The 22,367-nt window shown below is 39.2% G+C and overlaps 1 protein-coding gene and 1 pseudogene across 2 annotated transcripts; one reads left to right on the top strand and one right to left on the bottom strand.

Moving 5' to 3' along the window:
- The first annotated feature begins 4,862 nt into the window (after positions 1-4,862).
- Positions 4,863-10,611, top strand: LOC115746971 (mitogen-activated protein kinase kinase kinase 5). Of its 2 annotated transcripts, none has more exons than XM_030682972.2 (11): positions 4,863-5,534; positions 6,601-7,194; positions 7,287-7,374; positions 7,644-7,706; positions 7,865-8,028; positions 8,175-8,250; positions 8,483-8,542; positions 8,618-8,743; positions 9,356-9,562; positions 9,657-9,774; positions 9,891-10,070. In XM_030682972.2, exons 1-11 carry the CDS (start codon positions 5,128-5,130, stop codon positions 9,929-9,931), a joined length of 1,944 nt encoding a protein of 647 aa, XP_030538832.2. In that variant the 5' UTR covers positions 4,863-5,127; the 3' UTR covers positions 9,932-10,070. The 2 variants fall into 2 exon arrangements, with proteins under 2 accessions (XP_030538832.2, XP_030538831.2); XM_030682971.2 differs by having other exon boundaries at positions 4,864-5,534; positions 9,657-9,760; positions 9,891-10,611.
- Positions 10,612-15,806: 5,195 nt separating this feature from the next.
- The window catches only part of LOC115746949, a 31,995-nt pseudogene continuing 25,434 nt past the window's right edge, over positions 15,807-22,367 (bottom strand).

Genomic DNA, 22,367 nt, shown 5'->3' with positions numbered 1-22,367 from the left:
CTGTAGCAGCAATTATGCGTGTGTTGAAACAATTATCTTCTATCAACGGTATACAAAGGGAAGTTTAAGGGAGTGAAGAAATGCAAAAACATATTCATAGCAGTTTGAACTATCCACTCAAGCTCCGATCGTTTCGCAAAAAATGTGATGTTTCTGAAAAATATTCTTTGAAAATACATTTTTTAGGAAAATTACAATATTTTACGATATTCGGCTGAGACTTGAAAATAAACTAGAAAATATTTTTCGTTGTTTGGTAAGGAAAATCTATTTTGATTTTTTGCATCGTCATTTGGTCAGAAATTACCGATATGGATGCCAGTCATTCTATGTAGTAAGGCCGGCATTAACATGGATAATTTTTATAAATTTAAAAAAATCCAAAATTTTAATAACTTTTATTTAATTTTTTTTTTATTTTCTTTATTTTATTTTATTTTATTTTCTTTCTTTTGCTTTTTCCTTCTTCCCGTGCCGTCCCCCGCCGGCGGTAGCCACAAGCAATCAGAGCTCACGGGCCTTGGGTGAGCTCGAGCTCACCAGCCTTGGGCACCGTGGCCAACACCTGGCGGATGAAGAAGGAAAAAATATTTAAATATTTAATACTTTTTTAAATAATTAAAAAGAAAAGGAAGGTGAAGAAGTGAAGGGAGGAAAGATGAGGGAAGAGAAAATCACTTTACTCACTTTTGGTGATTTTTTTCCATTGACAGAAAAATATTTTCCTTGACTCATTTTATTTTACATGAACCAAACATAGAAAAATAATATATATATATATATATATATATATATATATATATAGATCTTTTTGAAAGTTGTTTTCTGCGTAACGAACGGAGCCTTCACATGCTCCACTTTCCTAGCTTTAACAGCCCAAATCAATGCACGAATCCCCTATTGTAATCCTTGAGATGTGGCCAACGAGCATATAACGCATTGCTTCTACTCGAAACTCCGCAATGCTCAACGACTTCTCTTATTTTGCTTACAGACGCTCAGACCTCTAAAGAGAAAAACAATAAGATGTACACAGCTTGTGCACACAAGAACAATAAGGAGATGAATACTCAAGAAGAGTATATGCCAAAATTTGTTCGTTTCCCTCAACCTCTACTACTTTCCTTCGGATTGAATTTATAACCATGAGACCTCAAATGAGTGTCGGAAATTCAAACTCCACGAGCAGCCGTTGATTCTGTCATCAGCGGTTACGGAACTAAATCTGCAGCTCTGTAAAGACAGCATTCCAAAATGTTCAATTCTATTTCTGCAACAGCCTATGATCCTCCTCTAGCACTTGGCCTAAATATGGTAATCTATTCTAGTTAACACGTGTAAGAATCGTAGCTTTTGATGAATTTCTCTTCATGCGTCTTGAATATCCACTATCAACATAACCATTCACTTCTTTTTGTCTTGCTTGGATTGAGTATCTAGAAGATAACACAATTCATTTCTTTATTGGTACCCAAGCATGTTTGGGTTCTTTCTTGCTAGAGACAAGGAAGGACCTACTTCGGTTATAGAAAGGTTCTCAAAATTTTCAGTCTTAACATGAATGGGACATTTTGGTCGGTAATCCACAAAGTTATATCACAATGAGAATGTGCGAAATATTGCGCAGTAATTGATATCCCAATGATGAAGATTTTTTTTTCTTTGAAAAAAGGCTTTTTATTTTTACGAAGAATACGACTGAATTAGCACAATTAAAATATTTAAGCCTATATTGGCTATCGTACAATAATAAGTTTAGAATTTTTGGACAAATTTCTCTATGACAATTCAAATGGTCGTTAGATCGTGGAGAGAAAGGAAGTGAAGGGAAGTCTTTTTGCTATGGAGACATATTTCACTTTGATATGTTTGTTTTATGACTTTCAATTTTCAACATATCAGTGAAAAGCTTTATCCAGGAGACTAATCGTTGACTTGACCTTCTTTGATCATCCATAACGTCCTTTTTGGGAGGTAAATGCCGTTTTTTAAAAGGACACTGAGGAGAAAATTTCCTAAAAAATTCAAAATTAAATGTACAATAATTAATTCAGTTATAAACCTTTCAATTGTAATAAGTGAGTTATAAATCTTTTGACAATTTACTAATTTTTATCATAAACCTTTCATTTTTGCTAATTTGGTTCTAATCCTTTTAACCATTTATCAATTTGGTCATAAACTTTTTGATGATTTAATAACTTAATTTTTGCGGCCAATTTTGGACGAAAATAGCTAAAGTGGAGGTCCGGTCAGCGCCGGCCTTCTTACATGACATTGTCGGTCTTTGCTGGTGCTAACATGCATAATTTTTGCAATTTTTTTAAAATTCGATTTATTTCCTTATTTCCTTTTTCTTTCTTCTTTTTTTTTCTTTTTTTCCTTTTCTCTTTTTTCTCTTCACTAGCCATCGTCGGGCCTTGTTGATGATCGGTGGAGGCCGTCGGCCTTAAGCGAGGGCAACCCTCGCCCTCACTTGATTTGGCAAGGGAGCCCATGCCCACCAAGGAGAAGGCGACCCTCACCGGGAGATGAGCAAGGGCGGTCCTCATTAGATCCGGTGAGGAATGCCCTCATCTCAAGTCGGCGAGGGGTCAAGGCCCTCGCCAATGGCCATCGACCTCCGCTAGCCATCAACAAGGCCCAGCGATGGTCGGCGGAGGGAAAAAAGGAAAAAATAAAAAAGAAAAAGAAAAGAAAAATGAAAGAAAGGAAAAAAAAGAACAAGAAAAAATTCACAAAATAAAAGAGAAATTATGAGTATTGTTCACGTCGGCACCAACCTTGCCATGTAGTACTGTCGGTGTTATCTCGCTAGCTAGACCTCTACGTTAGCAATCATCGGTTAAAATTAACGGGGATGACTAAATTAACAAATCGTTAAAAAGTTTAGGATGAAAATATTCATGACTAACCACCCACCTGGGGTGGCGCAGTGGCTTGCGCACTCTTCCTCTTGCAAAAGGTCGAGTGTTCAAATCCCGGAGGCGTCGCGGGGTGACTTACCCGGTGGCACGTGTATGGTGGCTAGCACGTGTTGCCCCCGGGGTTTACCCCCCGGCTGCCGGCCGTGCGGGGGTTCCCCGGGTCATCAAAAAAAAAAAAAAAATATTCATGACTAAATTGGCACAATTGAAAAGTTTAGGAATGATTTGGTTATCCTACAATAAGTTTAGGAATAAATTGGCATAATTACGAGGTTTGGGAGACTATGCTTTTATAGTCTGCTCGACATGCTTTCTATTTATATATAAAAAAAAAATAGTAAAACTGGTTGCATTCACTTCAGGTTGCTTTAACAAATTCTAAAACTTCAAGGCAGTAGTTGAAAATACCAACTTAAGTCCAAATCAAATTTTTTTTTAAAAAAAAGCTGGGTTTTCCCACCAGTGATTGTAGAGGCTCGTTTGGACTACTGCTACAAAACAGTCCTTATAGACTCTTCTTCTTAATGAATTTCTTCTACATGGCTTTCAAGCTTTTGCAACTACAAAGCTAATTGAGATCCTCGCGCTCTATGGTGTGGCCTATTTAGTAGCTTAAAAACATGTTCAGATCTACAAAGTTGAAAAAGAGAGAGAGAGAGAGAATATCATAGCATGTTAAAATTACTAGAAAGTTGAACAAAATAGAAAAATACATTATTAAATCTCTTTTTTCGTAAATTCACAACTATGGTATGGCCTATTTACTTGGCTAAAGGCGACGGTGGCCATTGCCAGATCGCCTAGCATTGGCGACCATCTCATTCATATTGCCGATCTGATCCTCTAGCTTTCGATTTCATGCTGTCAAATCTTAAGCTTTTGAAGATTATTCAATTAAGTCCTTTTCCTTACTAACACCTTTAACATGTTTGACGCGTTCGCGCCGATGTTGGGGGTGGGGGCAACCTCTCGACTGCGGCCACGGCAGGCATCATTGGCTGGCTGCCACCTCCTCCATAGACAAGGCTTATTTGACTTCCCAAACTCTTTGAACGTTGGACCCTAAACCTAGAGAAACAAACCAAAGAAAAAGCCAAAATGTCCTTAGACAAAATTAGTAAAGGAGGCCAAAATATTTCAAACAGGGCATCCGACTTTTACTAGGAAACGACGGGGACCAGAAGAAGTAGACGTTCTAGATTGATCGTGACATCATGTCATCATCGCGTTGCGATACCGCATGACCAGGCAATCCGTGGGTGAAAACCGGACAGAATCCGTGGGTGAAATTGCGACGAAATCAACGACCGACCAGTTTCTAATCGTCTCGATAAGCGACTGGGATTGCTCTTCTTCGACTAGGACATCCTGATTATTTTGGTGGAATGACTCCCTAATCTTAAAGATCAGGCGAGGCTCGAGTCGAAAAACTCCGGGCGAGCGGCCAGGATACGAAATTTCTTTTGGTACAAGTTTTCTCCACACACGGAGTTTGGTTGGCCGCCTACCCACTCAAGTTGGAGGATCAAAACGTCTGATTTCGAGAGCCTGCAAGTTTTGATAACAAAGCCTAACAAAACCTCGGAGTCGGCCCTAACAATACGGAAAGAGCATAATAATCTAGACCAAAGATTTCTAAATTCAAATAGGCGGGAACGCAATTGGATTGTCCATGCAGTTGAGGTCAAATTATGTGGTGGAACTCGAACGAACATAAAGAATGATTAGACTCCCTTAAATTTGCAAGCTGACTATGTACTCTCTCTCTCTCTCTCTGCGGATATGATGGTTCTTAATTATCAAGGCACAATCTAAACTAATCCAATTATTTTTTTTGTAACTAATTACCTGATTAACCCAAAACGAGAAACTGCTCGTCCTCACCTTACACGGGCCCAACGACCCCGCGAGAAAGAGAGAGAGAGTTGACGTCGTTTGCAAACCGCGTTCCACTCTCCCGTCGGAGCAAAACGACTCTGACCTGACCTCCTCCTCCTCCACCACCACAAACCACCGTCTCTCTCTCTCTCTCTCTCTCTCTCTCTCTCTCTCCGCCTCCACCTCCTCCATGCCTCTCTTCCTCCTCTTCCGCTTCCCCTCCGTGGCTCCCGAATCCCCCCAAGTCCTGAAGCCCGCGCATTCCGTCATTTGATCAACCACCACCCCCGCCGTGGCTTTCGCGCACAATGATCGGCTCGTAATGCGCTGGCTCCAGAACATCTCATTGTCCAGCTCTGCCGCCAAGCAGCCGTCCCCGGGATCAGCCTCCCCGTCGCCCACCGGGAAGGAACGCCGCGGGGCCGAGCGCTTCGGGCGGAGGCTCACGCGCCAGATGAACCTGCGGTACCTGAGCGACCAGGAAATGGACGGGGCGCTCCAGTTGCCTCCTCTGTCCCCCGACGGGAGCTCGCCGGCGACCGCCGTGGTGGCGCATCCCCTCCCGCTTCCGGAGTTGGCGCTGCTGCTCCGCCAGAAGGAGGGAATTTCGGGCTCGGTCTCGGAGGCAGGAGATTGTCCGCTTCCGTCGCCGGAGGAGGCCGGCATTATTAGGGACAGAGAAGGCGATGCATGCGGTGACGGACCTGCGCCTGCCGCTCCTGTTGGCTGGTAACGACTTTCTTAATGCAATCGTTGTGCAATGTGGATTGGATTTCTGGCGTATACTGTTGATTTGAATGTTTTGACTCGCGCTGTGTTGGTATTTTACTTTTCTCTAATCAGATTTTCGTTTTCAGCTTGTTAGCAGGTCAATTCAGCTTTAGCACAGTTTGATTAGACAGGATTGTGGTTTGATTTTCGGGTTCGATCATACTCACGGGTTCGATGATGATCTCATCTTGGGTGGAGTAGATTTATAGAGCAATTATTTCGATTTTTCATGGTGAATTGATCAGAGTGACTTCATTTCAAGTATACAAAAGCTTTTCCTCCCCCTAGGTGAATAATCCCAGTTACTTCACAAGTCATAGTTAAATAGAATAAAGCATGGGTGGTCGTACTAGATGTCATCATAAGTTCCACTTTCGCTGGCATCATCAGGTAAAATAGATAATTCGATAGAAGAGGCTTTTTGAAATTGTAAATTGCAGTAACGTTGAAGTACCTTAATAGACAAGCTCATTTGCAAGTGCTGTTTTTGATGGACTTCAACAAAGAATATGCCGGGTCGACCTATCATATATGCTGGTATTCCAAAAAAAAAAAAAAAATGACAGGAGTTTAACCTTCTCCAACACCTTTGCAACCATTGGTTCATGCAAAATAAGAAACGAATTGAGCAATCAAGTTGTGATTATTTTATGTAATGCAGAAATATCCTTTCCCTGCCAGCAAAAATCAGAAAATTGAAAAGGAGATTGTCTCAAGATCTTGTCTCTGTTGCCAGGCGCTGATTTATGGAAAATAATCACAACAAGAGAGAAAGAATAAGATAATTATGCTGAATATTTTTGTCCATGAGAAAATGGGTTTTGTTTTTTGTTACTGTGAATTCATGTGCATCCCCATCTATGATATGCATATTTGTTCACAAATGCCTGCATCAGTGTATTTAGTGTCTTGCTTGACCTTTTTATGCACATCTCTGATTGTTTCTTATTAAGGATGAATTGCTGTTTACCTGCTTTGGAATTAACTCAGTCAACTGTTGCTCTTGTCATGCTATCTACCACAGCGCTCTTGCGTACCAGAATGGAAATGAGGTTGTTGAGAATGTCGATGTGGGGCCATCTATGGCAGTTTGTTTGGCTGGAAAAGGTGTAGAAAGATCTGGAGACAATTTCAGGCTCAATGTGCCTGCTAGGAGTGTCCCCACTAGCCCTTTCACAAGTCCTGCATTTAGCCCACAAAGAACATCACTTGGTGATCTCTTACCATACCATTGCCTAACTACAAGAGGAAATAATATATGGTCTGCACCTGAGATGCCAACCGGTTTGCCTTCTCCATCATTCTTGGAGCACAATGGCTCACCCCTTCTGAGTCCTCAAACAAAAAATCCTCATCGAACTTCTAAAAGTTTATGTGGATCAGCATCGCCAATGCATCACAAGTCATTGGTTGAAAACTCTACAGCTTGGCGTGAAAGTAATGTTCAAGCTGGTGTCCACCCTTTACCTCGTCCTCCTGGAGCAGCTTTGCCTTCAAATTCACCTCCCAATGCTCAAGTCACTGTAAAAACAGAGTCCTTGCCACTAAAGAGTCAATGGCAAAAAGGAAGGCTTATTGGACGTGGCACATTTGGAAGTGTTTATGTTGCTAGCAATCGGTAAGTTAGTTCAGGCAGTTTTCATGTCCCACTTGTGGTTCGTTTGTTTTGGTCAAGTATAATCAACTGACATGTACTTTCTTGCCTGACAGAGAAACTGGGGCTCTCTGTGCAATGAAAGAAGTTGAATTATTGCCTGATGATCCAAAATCTGCCGAGTGCATGCGGCAGTTAGAGCAGGTAAGTTTTGCCATCCACTAGGGTCCAGATTTATGCTACTGAGGTCAAAACTAAATATCTGCTATGAAGGGATTGATTTTACCTTCATCACAAACCAAGTATTACAAGTTCAGTTACCCCTCAAAAATAAAGTCATAGATTTTTCTTGTTTGCGATAGAATTGTTTGCTCTTCGGCCTCTTGAACGGAAGAAAAATCATGTGATGTTGACATTTATCAGGTGGTTCCTAAGATCTCACATTATCCTCTCGTATCAAATATCTGTTGCAGGAAATTAAAGTGCTCAGCCGGCTTAAGCATCCAAATATCGTGCAGTATTATGGCAGTGAAATTGTGAGTCATCTTTCAGGCTTATCTGCACGTCCAAGCTTGACATGCATCCATAGCAGTTTCGTTTTAGAACCTAGTTTGACTGAGATGTGGGTTGACATGTCTTCAAATGGTTTTCTGTGGACTATTATTTGACTAAGATTCAATGTCGTCGCATACAGGTTGAGGATCGGTTTTATATATATCTTGAGTATGTTCATCCTGGTTCCATCAACAAATATGTCCGGGATCATTGTGGGGCCATAACAGAATCAGTTGTGCGCAATTTTACTCGCCACATTCTGTCTGGATTGGCTTACTTACATAGTAAGAAGACAATACATAGGTAACTGGATAAGGGTTTAAGCATCTTGGGATCACTTGGACATTGTTATTAGCCTTCTTAAATCCTCACATCCTTTACATTGGAAAAGGATCGATTAGATTTTTTGCCGTCTGTTGGGACCTATAGAAACTCTTTGACCTGTGTAGGGACATCAAGGGGGCTAATTTACTTGTGGATGCATCTGGAATTGTCAAACTTGCTGACTTTGGGATGGCTAAGCACGTAAGCTTCCAGCTCTTTCCCACAAGGGACAACTATATGCATGTCCAAATAATGAGTTGACATGAGTTGGACATTGGAACTAAGGTTATTGTTAAGAGTTATTTTTTTCCATCCTGATGAATCCATTCAATTTTAATTACTATAGTAGCTACTGTCAGGAATTAGCACTCCATGTTTCATGGGCAACCGAACTAGCTTTGGCTTCACTGATGTGTATATTACTTTCCCTTAGCTAACTGGACAAACAGCTGATCTCTCTTTAAAGGGAAGCCCATATTGGATGGCTCCAGAGGTAGTTTCTATTTCACGAACTTTCGTGTTCCCTTCTTGTGGCTTGGTGTCTCTGATGCGATTACATCCTCTGCAGCTCATACAGGCCGTGATGCAGAAAGATAATGGCTCCGATCATGCTCTTGCTGTTGATATATGGAGTTTGGGATGCACTATTGTCGAAATGCTAACTGGGAAACCTCCTTGGAGTGAGTTTGAGGGGGTAAGATCATTGTTTTGTTTGGTCCAATGAGCTCTGTACATTGCGGCTTGAAGTGAAAAAGTTCGAGATACCTAAAGTTCTAAGCTGGAAGTCAACAGCATAATGGCATCACTTTCCAATAATACTAATAATTTCTTTCATTCAGTTGCATTCTGTTTATGTACTTTTGCTCTAAGTTTTAACTAATAACTAACGTTTGGTTCCAAACTTTTATCAAGACATGAAAAGCTCTCACTGAAACTTGCTAATACATTTGCAATCCTCTACCATGGCAGAAGTTGGGTTTCCATCTATGTTTTCAGTCTTTTTCTTCTCCTATTCTTTTTGGCCAAGATAAACAGCAGCTGCTTATTGTATTTTTTGTTCTGATCTTTTTATGCTGTTAATTACCGCACTATTTTATATATGAAAAAAGCCAGACCGTAAGTGTGTTTCTACGGGTATGGATGTAAGATGGTATTGAGACATTGGTATTAACCTTAGTTCTGGGTCTCTAAACTTTGTTGAGGATTTTGTTATTGTTTAGTGCACTTTGTAATGCAGTTTCCATTGTGTGTTTGCTTCATAAGCTTTTTGGGTTAGCTTATCCTTAGTCAAAGTACCTAATTGCAGGTTGCAGCTATGTTTAAAGCTATGAATAATTCTCCGTCAATACCTGAAACATTGTCATCTGAGGGAAAGGATTTCCTGCAACACTGCTTTCGAAGGGATCCAGCTGAAAGGCCTTCAGCAGCCATGCTACTTGAACATCCTTTCCTCAAAAGTTCACAGCAGATAGATATCCCATCTCATACTCAAGCGCTGAGCAGAAAATCTCTGGTGATCTGCACATTCCACTTCTTGGCGACTTTACAAGCAAATAAGAACTGCACTATAGACCATTGTTCTCAGTATCCTGTGTGTGGTTTTACAGGATTTATCACAGAGCCCACGAGAGCATATCAAGCGTACTGTTGACAAGCTGCCCATCTTGCCAACAGCTGCACAAAGTACAGCTCTTAAGGCGGTCATTGACAGGTACAACTCTAGAGGTTAGCTTTCACGCATTCCCTTCCTCGTTACCTGATTTTCAAACTTTGATATGTAAATGGTGCATCTGTTGTTGCATTCTGTTGGTTGCAACTTCCTAATTACACTTTTTCACCAGTGAGGGTGGCCGACAATCTCATGTTGAGACTTCTGACTTGACACTAGTGTCCCGTTATTCTCCTCGTTCTATCCTTGAGGTGCTTCCCACTTTGTCTCCTCCTCATTCAGATCGAACAACGAACTATCCCAGTCCACCTTCTAATCGTCCTAGCTCAGTCAAAAGCGGCACTAAAAAGAATCGACTTTCCAGATGATTTCTTTGGGGAGAGCTGCCCCAATTTTGCTGCAGGTTGTGCTCTTAATTAGGCTCTAATGTATGTGGACTCTGCGCATGCAGCGCAAGTAGATCGCAAGCAGCTCAAAGTTTTATTTGTAGCTTCCTTGTCTCGTTCTAGAATCATTGCCTCCTGAAGCCGTAGATGCTTCCTTGCACTGGAAGTTTTGATACATTTTAGGAGCAGATTTTGTATCTATACACTTGCGCGGGGGCATCAGCTACAGCTATTGAAGTTGATCTTTACAACGTGCACTTTCTTGAGGTAATTTCTTCACCTCATCGTGCAACTGATGGAGTGCGAGTGAGTCTGTAGATAATAGGTTTCGTGTACAATAGTTTCTTTCAATAGGGATGTTATGTCAATTGAAAGAGGGGCAGATTCTTTAAGAGGAATTAACGATGTGAGGCTTGTTTCTTTTACCTGTACAAATTCATTGCATCAAGTTGATGCATAGTCAAAACATAATTTGTGAGATTTCTCTGTGGGTTCAGACTCGGTTATCCAGTTTTTTTTTTTTGGTCAGAAAATAAGCGATTGCAATACCAGAACAAAGAAGAATTCTTTTGTTTCCTTGCACTCGTCTTATTATCTTACTGTCCTTTACAACAAAGAAGAATTCGTAAACATGGTCGATAAACAGTTGCCCGCACCGGAAGAATTTTGTCTTCTAGAACTGTACATTCTCTGAGTCGCTTATATGATGTCGACGATTCCTGTTTGGCTCTCCTCTTGAGAGACTTGATCTTTGAGTCCTTGTCTCTGTCCCGTTATATTTCTTCTTCACTTACCATATCACCCCTCAACTCTACAAGTACAGGGAAAATGACAAAGCCGCAAACTCTCGCACACATAATCAATATTAGCATGTTATCAAAATGTACACATCTACAATTTGATAAAGCAGCAAACTAGGTATAGGATTAGAGTACTGAAGTTCAATAGAGATAATGTAAATATTCAATGACTAACAAAACTAAATCACCAAATGCTATTTCAAACATACATACAATTATCTCAACTCATACCAAAATCCAATTCGCAAAACTCACCCACCGTAACCTCCTTCTATTCATCAATAGTTAGAGAACCAGAAAAGAATTGAGATAATGGTATGAGCAAACCACTGTGTTGGGAGCATACATCAGAAGCCGGATATCGATATCGGAGCAGATCACCAAGAGAGAGCCTAAATTTGTGCCTATCAATATATGTAGTATGACTCTCAACACATTTTAGGGAGTAGTACACATTTCTTCTAACTAGAACCTGCATTCACTATGGACATTTATGGACCGTACAAGAAACACATTTATCCAAATCCAATATATAATATATTGACAAAATCAAAGATGAGTTATATCATATTCAATCAAAATCTATTTCTTTATATAGAACTATGGTCACGCTTGACGCCCTTGGACAAGGTCAACCAATATTGTCCTCTAGGTTATGGGTGATCGATTCTAGAGTTGGCCAATTCCCACCCTAGAACAAGTAACCGTCCATGAAGGGCCGATTCCACAAACCGAGACTAAAAACCGTCAACTGGTTCTTGGACCCACACGGATGGGCCGGTTCTCAGGTGGGTCCTAGAACGGGCCGTGAGTTAACAAATTAACAAGAAGCATCACTGAATCGAGACATAAACCAAAAAACAAGGAATATGAAATTTACGCATATTGTTTACTCTCGAATACTGCAACAAGTTGAAGACATAATATGTGTAGGGGCTCCCTGAACGTGTAAAGCCTAGTATAAATATGGGGTTGGCCGAAGAATTGAGAGAATGCCCTCATGGTGAAGCTATTTAGTAGCGGGAAGAAGTGCCATTCCAGATTCTCTGTGTTTGTCGGTTTGTCTACTAAGGCGCCATTTCAAGATTACAACACGAAGACCCCCACACCCCACCCCACCCACGCACGCCCTCCCCCCCCCCCCCCAAAAAAATGACAAATTCCTCATTGCATCATCTATGATGCAAATTAACTGGTCAAGTTCCTAGGTTGGCCCACCGGTTCCGGTCCGAGTGATCTCGGTTGGTGGGTTCACACCTGAAATGGGGAATTGGACCGATATTCAGGACCGGTTCCACCGAAACCATTCTGAACTGGCCTGTTCGGTTTGATTGGGGTGGTTTCCGGTCTAGTCCAGTTCTCTTGCTCACCCCTACCTAGCCCAGGTCTCCACCTATATTAGTTGGTTGCCCAGCATAAACAAGACTTTCTGAGAACAATGTGCACACTCACAACCCTTTGATGGTTCACAACCTCAAAAATATAAAACCATCAACACAATCCTCCAACCAGTAATAAAATCATTTCAAAATCCCTGTAAAAAAACAACGTTCACAAATAGATATAAAACTTCTGTAATTTCTTCCATCACGAAGAATACATTTCATTAACATTTCATCAAACTATTTCATAAATAGTCAACTGCCAATCTTTTTCAAGAGATACTTTACAATGCATTTTCAATTAATCAAAGGGATAGTAAATGTCTGATCCGATTTTATGTAACAAATATGTTCCAAACCCAATTTTTTTCTTTTCAATTAGTATCATATTAGGGGTGAGGGGTTCCAGATTCGGTCCAGGTCCATCAAAAATGATTCTCCAATTTTTGGAACTTGGAACCTATCTTTAATCCCATGGTACTTGGAACCTACCCTATCACAAGGTTCTAGGGTCGGTTCTAAGGTCTACCCAAGCTTCACCTATATTCTTAATTGCACAATTTCGGTGAATCATCAGTTCTCATGACTACAATTTGCTGCTATAATTTACTAATCACAACTCATATTTAGTCACATAAAGAATATGAAACAATAATAGAGTAAAAGTATCGATCATGGATATCGTTGGAAATGGAAGTTTAGATTAGTGGTTTCAGATTACATACTCATCATTGGACGCCATGAAATTACGCAGGATCACGTGAAGTATGGAACAAGGAAAACACAAAGCCTTTTTCCAAGTTTGAGGTTTTAAGTTTCAACGAATCGGTAACCTACCTGTCGGAATCGGTTTCCCAATTTTTGGAATACGAAACCTACTCTATATACCCTAGAACCCGGAGCGGAACCCATTCCCACCAATCCAATGTTCCATTCCTTGTTCCACCTTAGTGTGACAAAAGTGTGATATTCCTAGACCAGCATGACTGCTGATACTTGAGAATAGGGCTGTTTGACGCTCCGGATTCCACAGACAAACCTGCAAAAGGACTGTTGAAAGTTGACACTGCATGCAGTACAGATGAACAATGTTTGTCCAGGATCATTCCTTGCATGCGAATTGGAGCTGTACTATTTGATCTTTTGGCAAAGAGTGGAGTTGTTGATCTACTAACAAGGATTGAAGCTGTACTACCTAATCTCCCGACCTAAAATGTACGGATTGTCTTCGACTAGGATCGGTACTATTGTCTTTAGCTTGGACTAGTACTATTGTTGTATCCCATGGGGATAACAATCTTCAGTGTACCTGTTATCCAACTATACATCCTTGATGGCCAGCTATGCATCTTTGAAGAACCCTAACGACTAGTATGAAGCCCGAAGGTCTATATAAGGAGAAGGAAGGGCCAAAGAACAAAGTGTGCTGAGTTGAAGAGTGAAGTGCTCAAGTGCGAAATACTGTAATGGAACGTACTGAGATGAGCTGAAAAGAGTGAACAAAGAGGTGTTAAAAAAAAAAAAAGAGTGAACCTACTCAGAACCCGACAAACACCTTCGAGCTCCTTGTGTGACCAGCATCACTGCCCATTTTTTGTGTTTGTCTGTGAACACCGTAATAGTCTAAGTACTCATACAAGTGTAAGAGGGTGCTAACGTTTGATTGCATACTGTGTTCGTGTACTGATAGTTTGATCTATCGTGATATAGGAATAACACTTGCCCGTTGCAATATCCAATGCTAATTATTGGTGGAATTAGCTGCTGTTGAGGCTGTTAGTCCGAGAGTGGACGTAGGCTTGCTATAAGTCGAACCACTATATATCTATGTGTGATTTGATTTGATACTATATGTTTTACTTATCAGCATCACTCACACTTGTTCACTGCACTTAAACATTGTCATTGGTGATTGTTTATCATTCTGTAAAAGTTTTTATAAATCACCACTCAACCTGTTCAACCCCACTTCTAGGTTGATTGTTAGCCCCAACACTTGGAACCATACTCATCCTTATAGCATACCATGTGATGCATATTGATAACTTATAACATATCTAATTTAAATTATTTCCAAGACACGAGTTTACAAATCATACTAGATATAAACACTCCTCACTTGAAAATGCTAAACCAAAACACGAAAGCTACCTCAAGCAAAACAACTCAAAATCATATCAATTAGGCGAGAAACATCTATCAAAATTAGGTAGTTGACTACCTTATCAAATAATGAGCAACTAAGCTTATTCGGTAACAAAATGACTCCAACGGGCCAGCGAAAATCTCCTCCAAAGCAGAAGAACTACTACTGTTTACTGTACTAATGCAGCTTGTGCGCCGAATTTAAAACAGTTCGTTTGAACTCTACTTACGCCCATTTCAGGTGAGTCTTGAGTCATTGGAAAGCTAACTCGACATACTTAAAAGGTGACTTCGCCTCGACCCAAAAGATGGCCGGAGATGGGCGAGAACCAGTGCCAAACGCAGTAATTCGAATATAGTTCTAGCAGTGCACAACAAACTTCAAAATTTGACCTCGACCAAATCGTAACCTCAAATCAACTTTCATAAAGTCCCACCATTCCCGACACCCTAAAGTTTTTCACAAGATGATTTTATAGATCAATAAGAGCAATGTAGAATTTAACACAGTCTGAAATTACAATCTTATTAAGGAATTCTCTCCGATTAAAGGAATCAAGACTTAGAGTTTTTATCGAACGATTTGAAATGATATTGATTCCCCGAGTTGAGGTGTCCGTGGCTTGCTTAACGAAAACCCCTATCTCTCTCTCACGGTTTCGCTCTTTTTTCCATTTTCTTTTGCCTAATCTCCCTCTTATATTTCTTTTTTTTTTTCTATTAATTTTTGAAAAACTAGCTGCGGAAGAAATAAAGATGTAAGGATAAGCTGAGGCTTAAGTCTTTTGGGCTAAATTTTTGTTTTTTAAAGAGGCCAATTTGTCATGTACTTAGTGAATTGCCTTTTTTTTCCCCCTTAGGCAACCCTCGTCAAAATTCAATTTACTTTATTTCTTATTAGAGGCGGCATGTTTGGTAGAGATAGGAAGGAATCGTTTTTTCGACCTTACTTTTGATTAGGAAACTGCTAGATAATACTGTCAGTTATTTCTGACCACATGATCTCCCAATCAATGAATGCTTTATACATAACACGTGGTGATAGTGTGTAGATTTATGATTGAGATTGTACCGCTCCCGATAGTATTTTCAAGGAAGCATTTCCTTTTTGATTATGATGTTTGATAAGGACTTTAGTCCACGAATGGCCTAAAACAATTCCACTAACGATACGAAGGAAAGACTATTTTTTTGATGGCGTTTTAAAGCCAAATTATGAGTCACATTTGAATTTTCTGCCAAAACACAAAAAATCAACTCTATTGAAGTACTTCGAAAAAAAATAAAATAGTCAGGGATAAACTTAAAGTACTGGAACTCAATAAAATCGGGTCGCGATTGAAATTACATAAGTTCATTATTGAAGGAGACACAAAAAATTCTACCAATATTGCAATTAATCTGAGCAGCATCTTCACAAATCATGACAGATCATTTTCGAATGTCTGATTTCCTACTTGTTTCGCCTCTTCCTTTCTTTGGAGAGCTGAGTTGCAAAGCGAGTGAGCGCTTCTCCATTGGTGCCTTCTCCTTCAATCTCTTCGAACCTACCAGTCTCTAGGTTTACCCTCGACACCGGTTTCTGCAATAGCGTCTGCCCTATTTCCATGAGTCTCTGTAGATTCTATGGGGTCGCAATATCCACCGATGATTCTTTTCCGTTCAAGGTGTCAACTTGTTTCGAAGCAACCCACATGAAATCATTTCAAAATAAGTCACGTTGTCATGAGCCACTAAAAGCGCCAAAATGACTGTTTCTTGAAGCCAAACGCCATGTCTGCAATCCATCTCATACCTGAATCCGTTGGTAAGTGTGCTTGCAGCTTGTGTATTGGAAGCGAGTAGACAAGTGAATATCGACCATGTCAGAGCTCGCGTCACTGAAGATATCGAGTAACGAAGTGAAACCAAGGTGAAAGATCCAATTGGTAAGTCCCCATCTAGTGGCCTTGATGGCACTGTACTTCTCTTCATACTTGGCCGTGCCAGTACCAAGTGATAGCACCAGCATTTGATCGGTCTCTCTTAGATTTATGTCCTTGAACTCGTTGTTTTGCAAGAGGCTTTCTCTCTTTATGTGGCTCAGAGCAACGAGGGTCTGCAAAATACAAAATTGCATGTCGTTAGTTCTCTCTTTTCTTGCTTCTTTTGGCGTGAGATAGTAACGGGTCGTGACAAGCTTTCCAACAAATGAAACTTCGTAATGTTTCTTTGCAATTAAGAAAGAAAACTTTGCTTGTAATTTCCTGTCATATAGTCAGACACTGAATTACCGCATCTTATTTAACCTAAAAAAAAAGAAAAATTACCGCATCTTAGAAAAGTTTAGGAAATAGCAACAGTGTAATGCCGTTGCGATTCATTCTATGATAATATTGTACCCGAACCTTCGTTCTTGTTTTTGCACTTACGGGATTATTTGCGGCGACCCCACCGTCAATGAGACCAAAGCTGTGTGGGAGCTGCAAAATATATGTATGAGTTGTAATTAGCTAGGTTAAAGGTTATGCCTTTTTTTAGGATTCTTTCATATATATATATATATAGGTCATTGTAAAATATATGAAGAAGATATACAAAAAATTAAGGAATATGTTTTTCCTCGAAATCTCTTTGTGTTAACATGGTATCAGAGCCTAGGGTTTGTTCCTTGTGAGCATTGTACGTTAATCCTCGATTAGGGCGGTCCCATTGGATCCACATAATGCAATGTCAGAAGGTAATCATGGAAGTGCTTTGGTTAGTTCCAATCAGGCTGATTGCAATCACTGGATCATTGATTCGGGAGCCATGGATCATATGACATTTTTTTTTTTGGGTCCAACACATGACATTTACTCCCGATAATTTTGTTCGTACTTCAGAATCAAGACGTGATAGTATCTCAAATGCTAATGGATTCACCTATCCGGTGACTGGGGTTGGAGTTGTTGCGATTTCCTCGGCACTTTCTCTTCCTAGGTATTGAGGTAGCGAGATCGACAGGGGAAATATTTATCTCACAAAGAAAGTATGTGCTAGACCTATTGGCGGAGGTGGGAATGTTGGACTGCAAACCCGCAGACACACCAATTGCTCGAAACCATAGGCTTGGGGAGTATCCAGATCAAGTGCCAACAAATAAAGAAATGTATTAAAGGTTAGTTCGCAAACTAATTTATCTATCGCATACCCGTCCCGACATTGCATAAGCAGTGAGTATTGTTAGCCAATTCATGCATGTCCGAGTGAAGATCATATGAATATAGTGTTGCGTATACTTCGCTATTTGAAGACCTCTCCAGGGCGAGGTTTGAGATTCTCAAAAAAAGGTTATCTTGAGATCGAAGGGTTTACTAATGCGGACTGGGCCAAGAGTGTTTTTGACATGAGATCAATATCGGGATACTTCACCTTCGTGGGAGGAAACTTAGTTACTTGGAGGAGCAAGAAGTAGAAGGTGGTGGCATTATCAAGTGCAGAGGCCGAATTTAGAGGGATGGCCAAAGAGTTATGTGAGCTCCTATGGCCTAAGAAGTTAATGTCAAAGATTGGGTTCGCTCCTACAGCCGGGATGAAGTTGTTTTGTGATAACAAAGCGGCAATTGACATCTCTCACAATCCAGTTCAGCATGACCGTACCAAATATATTGAAGTGAACCGTCATTTTATCAAACGAAACTTGGACTCCAAAGTGATTCCATTTCCGTTTGTGCGATCTCAAGACCAGTTGGCAAATATTTTGACAAAGGCTGTATCAAGCGGGGTCTTCCACAGCTCACTTGACAAGTTGGGCATTCACGACATCTATGCACCAACTTGAAGGGAAGTGTGGGAATGAGCTGTAAAATATATGTATGAGTTGTAATTAGCTAGGTTAAATGTTATGCCTTTTTTTAGGATTCTTTCCTCTCTCTCTCTCTCTCTCTCTCTCTCTCTCTCTCTCTCTCTATATATATATATATATAATTAGGAGAGCATATGTTTTTCTTTGATTGGTTTGAAAACCATTTTCTTGAACAAAGAGAGGTTTTTAACATTAACAAAATTTTTAAATGGAGATTAGACGATGGTCATGAGATTGAATCTAATCACCCTCCTTTGAGAAAAATTAATATTGATTATAGGACTCAGATCATTCCAACTGCACCTTTCAAAAAACCTTGTGACGAAGATAAGGATTTCAAACCAGAAAAAGAATTCAAAAAAATTATTGAACAAAACAATTTTGCAAATCAACATATCCACACGATAGGAGAACAATTAAATAGAATCGAAACGACTCTCGATTCTACGATCTCTTCTCGTTCATTCTCCAATCCTGTCCAACCTGTTTCTTCTTCTTCTTCTTATAATTTAAAACAACCCCTTTTTAAGAATTTTGAAATGCCGAAGAAATTCAGCAAAGAATTTTATGAAGCCCTTCAAGAAAAAAGAAATTTCTTTATAAGAGAAAAGGAGAGAAAGAAAAAGACTGCAGACATTCCTGTCCTTCAACCAGTTTTGAGCACACCAAAGGTTGAAAGACCTTTAACAATTTCTAGTCCTAAGGAAGTTGCCATTTTAGATTGTGATCAATTTTCTGAAAATTCTGATACTCCAAAGATTTCTACGCTAGACTCCGAAGATAGTCCTCGGATCAACAAGTTATCTTGGAAAGAACCTCAGAAACTTTATTATTCTCGTGCCACTCCTCCCGATCTCGTTAAGGAAGAATCTTCGACTAGGTTCCAGAATAAATATTCTGCTGACGCGATTTACGAATGGAACATCGATGGCGTTTCGGAAGCAAATTTGATTCAAGTTTTAAACCAAATGGTAATGTTAGCAACAACTTACAAAACCATTCCAGACACAAATGACCAGCAAATTGCTTTTATGATTATAGCCGGATTTTTAGGAACTTTAAAAGGATGGTGGGATAATTATCTCACCGAAGACCAACGAAATCAGATTTTGAATGCTGTCAAAACAGAAGAAAATGGTCAAACTGTTTTTGATGACCAAGGTCAAGTGGTCCAAGATGCTGTTTCAACTTTGATTTATTCCATTTCTCAGCATTTCATTGGTGATCCTTCTGTTGTTCGTGACCACAACCAAGATCTTCTTTCAAATTTAAAATGTAGATCCTTAGGTGAGTTCGGACAATACAAGGACGAATTCTTCCAACGTGTTTTGCTCCGACCGGATTGCAACCAACCATTACGGAAAGAGAAATTCCTTGCCGGTCTTCCTATCCTTATCGGAAATCAAGTCCGAAAGCGTATACCGAAACAGTTCGGCGAAGAAATACCTTTTAACATCCTTTCTTATGGTGAACTTGTTTCTTATGTTTTTAAGACTGGTTCCGAGATGTGTAATAACATTAAGTTGCAAAAACAACTTAAAAAAGAAAAATCCCTCGGTAACAAAGGATTAGGAGACTTTTGTAGACAGTATGACCCTTCTTATGACTTTTCTTCAAAAAAGACTCCAAAGTGCAAAGGAAATTGTCCTCCCGAGAAAACCGAACAAAAGAAAAAGAAAAATTTTACTAGAAAACCTAATAAGTTTTCTAAAAAGAAAAATTTTGACTCTAAAAAACAAGTTGAGAGAAAGGATTTCTCAAATTTCACTTGCTTTAACTGCGGGAAAAAGGGACATACCCGCAAATTTTGCAAAGTTTTTAAAAGGATTAATGAGTTGGAATTAGACGAAGAAACTCTTGACCAATTAAACCAACTCATGATTGATTCAGAAAGTGAGACCTCCGATTTCTCCGAAATAGAGGATAATGACGATGGTCTCCAGTTTGATGAACTTGCAAATCTTTTTGATTCCAATATTGATGAACCTAAGGACCCCGAGAAGGATTCAAAGGTTATTTGCGTTTTGACCAAGGATGAAGAACAAATTCTAGACAAAATTGATAATCTTTCTGATTCCGAGATTGCCATGAACAGTTTTCAAAAAACAAAAACTTCCACTTTAAGACCTTTTGACAATCCGTACAATCTGACTGATATTTTGAATAGAGGAAAGAAACAATTTTCTCGACCAACAAATTCTAATGACCTGCAGTTTGAGATAAATGAATTAAAAAAGGAAATTCGTTTTCTCAAAATAAATCAAATAGAGCAGCATCAAGAATTTTTAGAATTCAAGAGACAACTTTTAAAGAAAAAAGAAACTCAAACAGGAAAACTTGAAGAAACAGACCATTCATCTTTTCTTCACTTGCTTTCTGAAGTTACCTCAAAGAAATGGATAATTAATATTTCTATTAAAATCCATGATTTTGAATTAAACACTACTGCCCTTTTTGACACCGGTGCAGACTTAAACCGCATTCGTGAAGGTTTAATCCCAACTAAATATTTTGACAAAACTACCGAAGCATTGAAAACCGCTTCAGGAGGACATCTGAACATTCGCTATAAACTCCCAGAAGTTTTGATTATCAAAGACAATATTTCCTTAAAGACTTCATTTTTATTGGCTAAGGACTTAAGACAAAATGTTATTCTAGGAACCCCATTTATTAATTTAATTCAACCCTTCATGGTAACTCGGGAAGGAATTGAGACAGACATTTTGGGAAATAAAATTACTTTTCATTTCATCTCTAAACCTCAGACGAGGAATTTAAATATTTTGCGGGAACAATCTATCAAAGAGATTAATTGTCTTATTAAAGATAAGGAATCTCACCTTTTATTTTTAAAAGAAGAATCGGATTATAAAAGGATTGAACAAAGGATAGTTCATCCCGATATAAAACAAAAAATCCTTCTTTTAGAAAATAAATTGAAAAAGGAAGTCTGTTCCACTCTTCCAAATGCTTTCTGGAACAGGAAGCGACATATTGTTGATTTACCTTATGAACCCGATTTTTCTGAAAAAAATATCCCTACAAAGGCAAGGCCTTCACAAATGAATTCTGAACTTTTGACTTTATGTAAAAAAGAAATTGAAGATCTTTTACAAAAAGGTTTAATCCGAAAAAGCAAGTCTCCATGGAGTTGTTCTGCTTTTTACGTCAATAAAAATGCAGAATTAGAACGTGGAGTCCCCGGACTTGTTGTGAATTATAAACCTTTAAATTCTGCTTTAAAATGGATCCGATATCCGATCCCTAACAAAAAGGATCTTTTGAACAGTTTGTGTCGTTCCAAGATATTTTCTAAATTTGACATGAAATCTGGATTTTGGCAGATTCAAATTTCTGAAAAGGACCGTTATAAGACGGCTTTCACTGTGCCTTTTGACCAATTTTAATGGAATGTTATGCCCTTCGGACTAAAAAATGCCCCTTCTGAATTTCAAAGAATTATGAATGATATCTTTAACCCTTATTCTGATTATATCATTGTTTACATTGATGACGTTTTGATATTCTCTTCTGATATTGATTCCCATTTTAAACATGTTAATCAGTTTTTGAAAGTTACCAAACAAAGTGGATTAGCTTTGTCTCCGACAAAAATTTTGTTATTTCGGACAAAGATTAGATTTCTTGGACATTATATTGAACGTGGTACCATCATACCCATCGAACGTTCTATTCAATTTTCCGACAAATTCCCAGGCGATATTAAAGACAAGACTCGCTTGCAAAGATTTCTTGGATCTTTGAATTATGTTATTGACTTTATTCCAAATATTAATATCATTTGCAAACCTTTACACCAAAGGTTAAAGAAAAATCCAGTCCCTTGGACTAGTTTACATTCCGACACTGTTCGCAAGATTAAAACGTTGGTCAAAGAAATACCTTGTTTACATCTTGCTGACCCCTTTGCATTTAAAATTGTAGAAACCGATGCCTCCGATATTGGATATGGAGGTATTTTGAAACAAAAGAATGACCTTGGAAAAGAACAAATTGTGCAATTTATTTCTAAACATTGGAATGATACCCGGAAGAATTATTCCACCATTAAAAAAGAAATCCTTGCTATTGTTCTTTCCATTTCTA

This window comes from Rhodamnia argentea, chromosome 11 (genome assembly GCF_020921035.1).
Source record: "Rhodamnia argentea isolate NSW1041297 chromosome 11, ASM2092103v1, whole genome shotgun sequence".
In the NCBI taxonomy this organism is placed as follows: Eukaryota; Viridiplantae; Streptophyta; class Magnoliopsida; order Myrtales; family Myrtaceae; genus Rhodamnia; species Rhodamnia argentea.
This window is presented reverse-complemented; position numbering and strand designations above follow the sequence as displayed.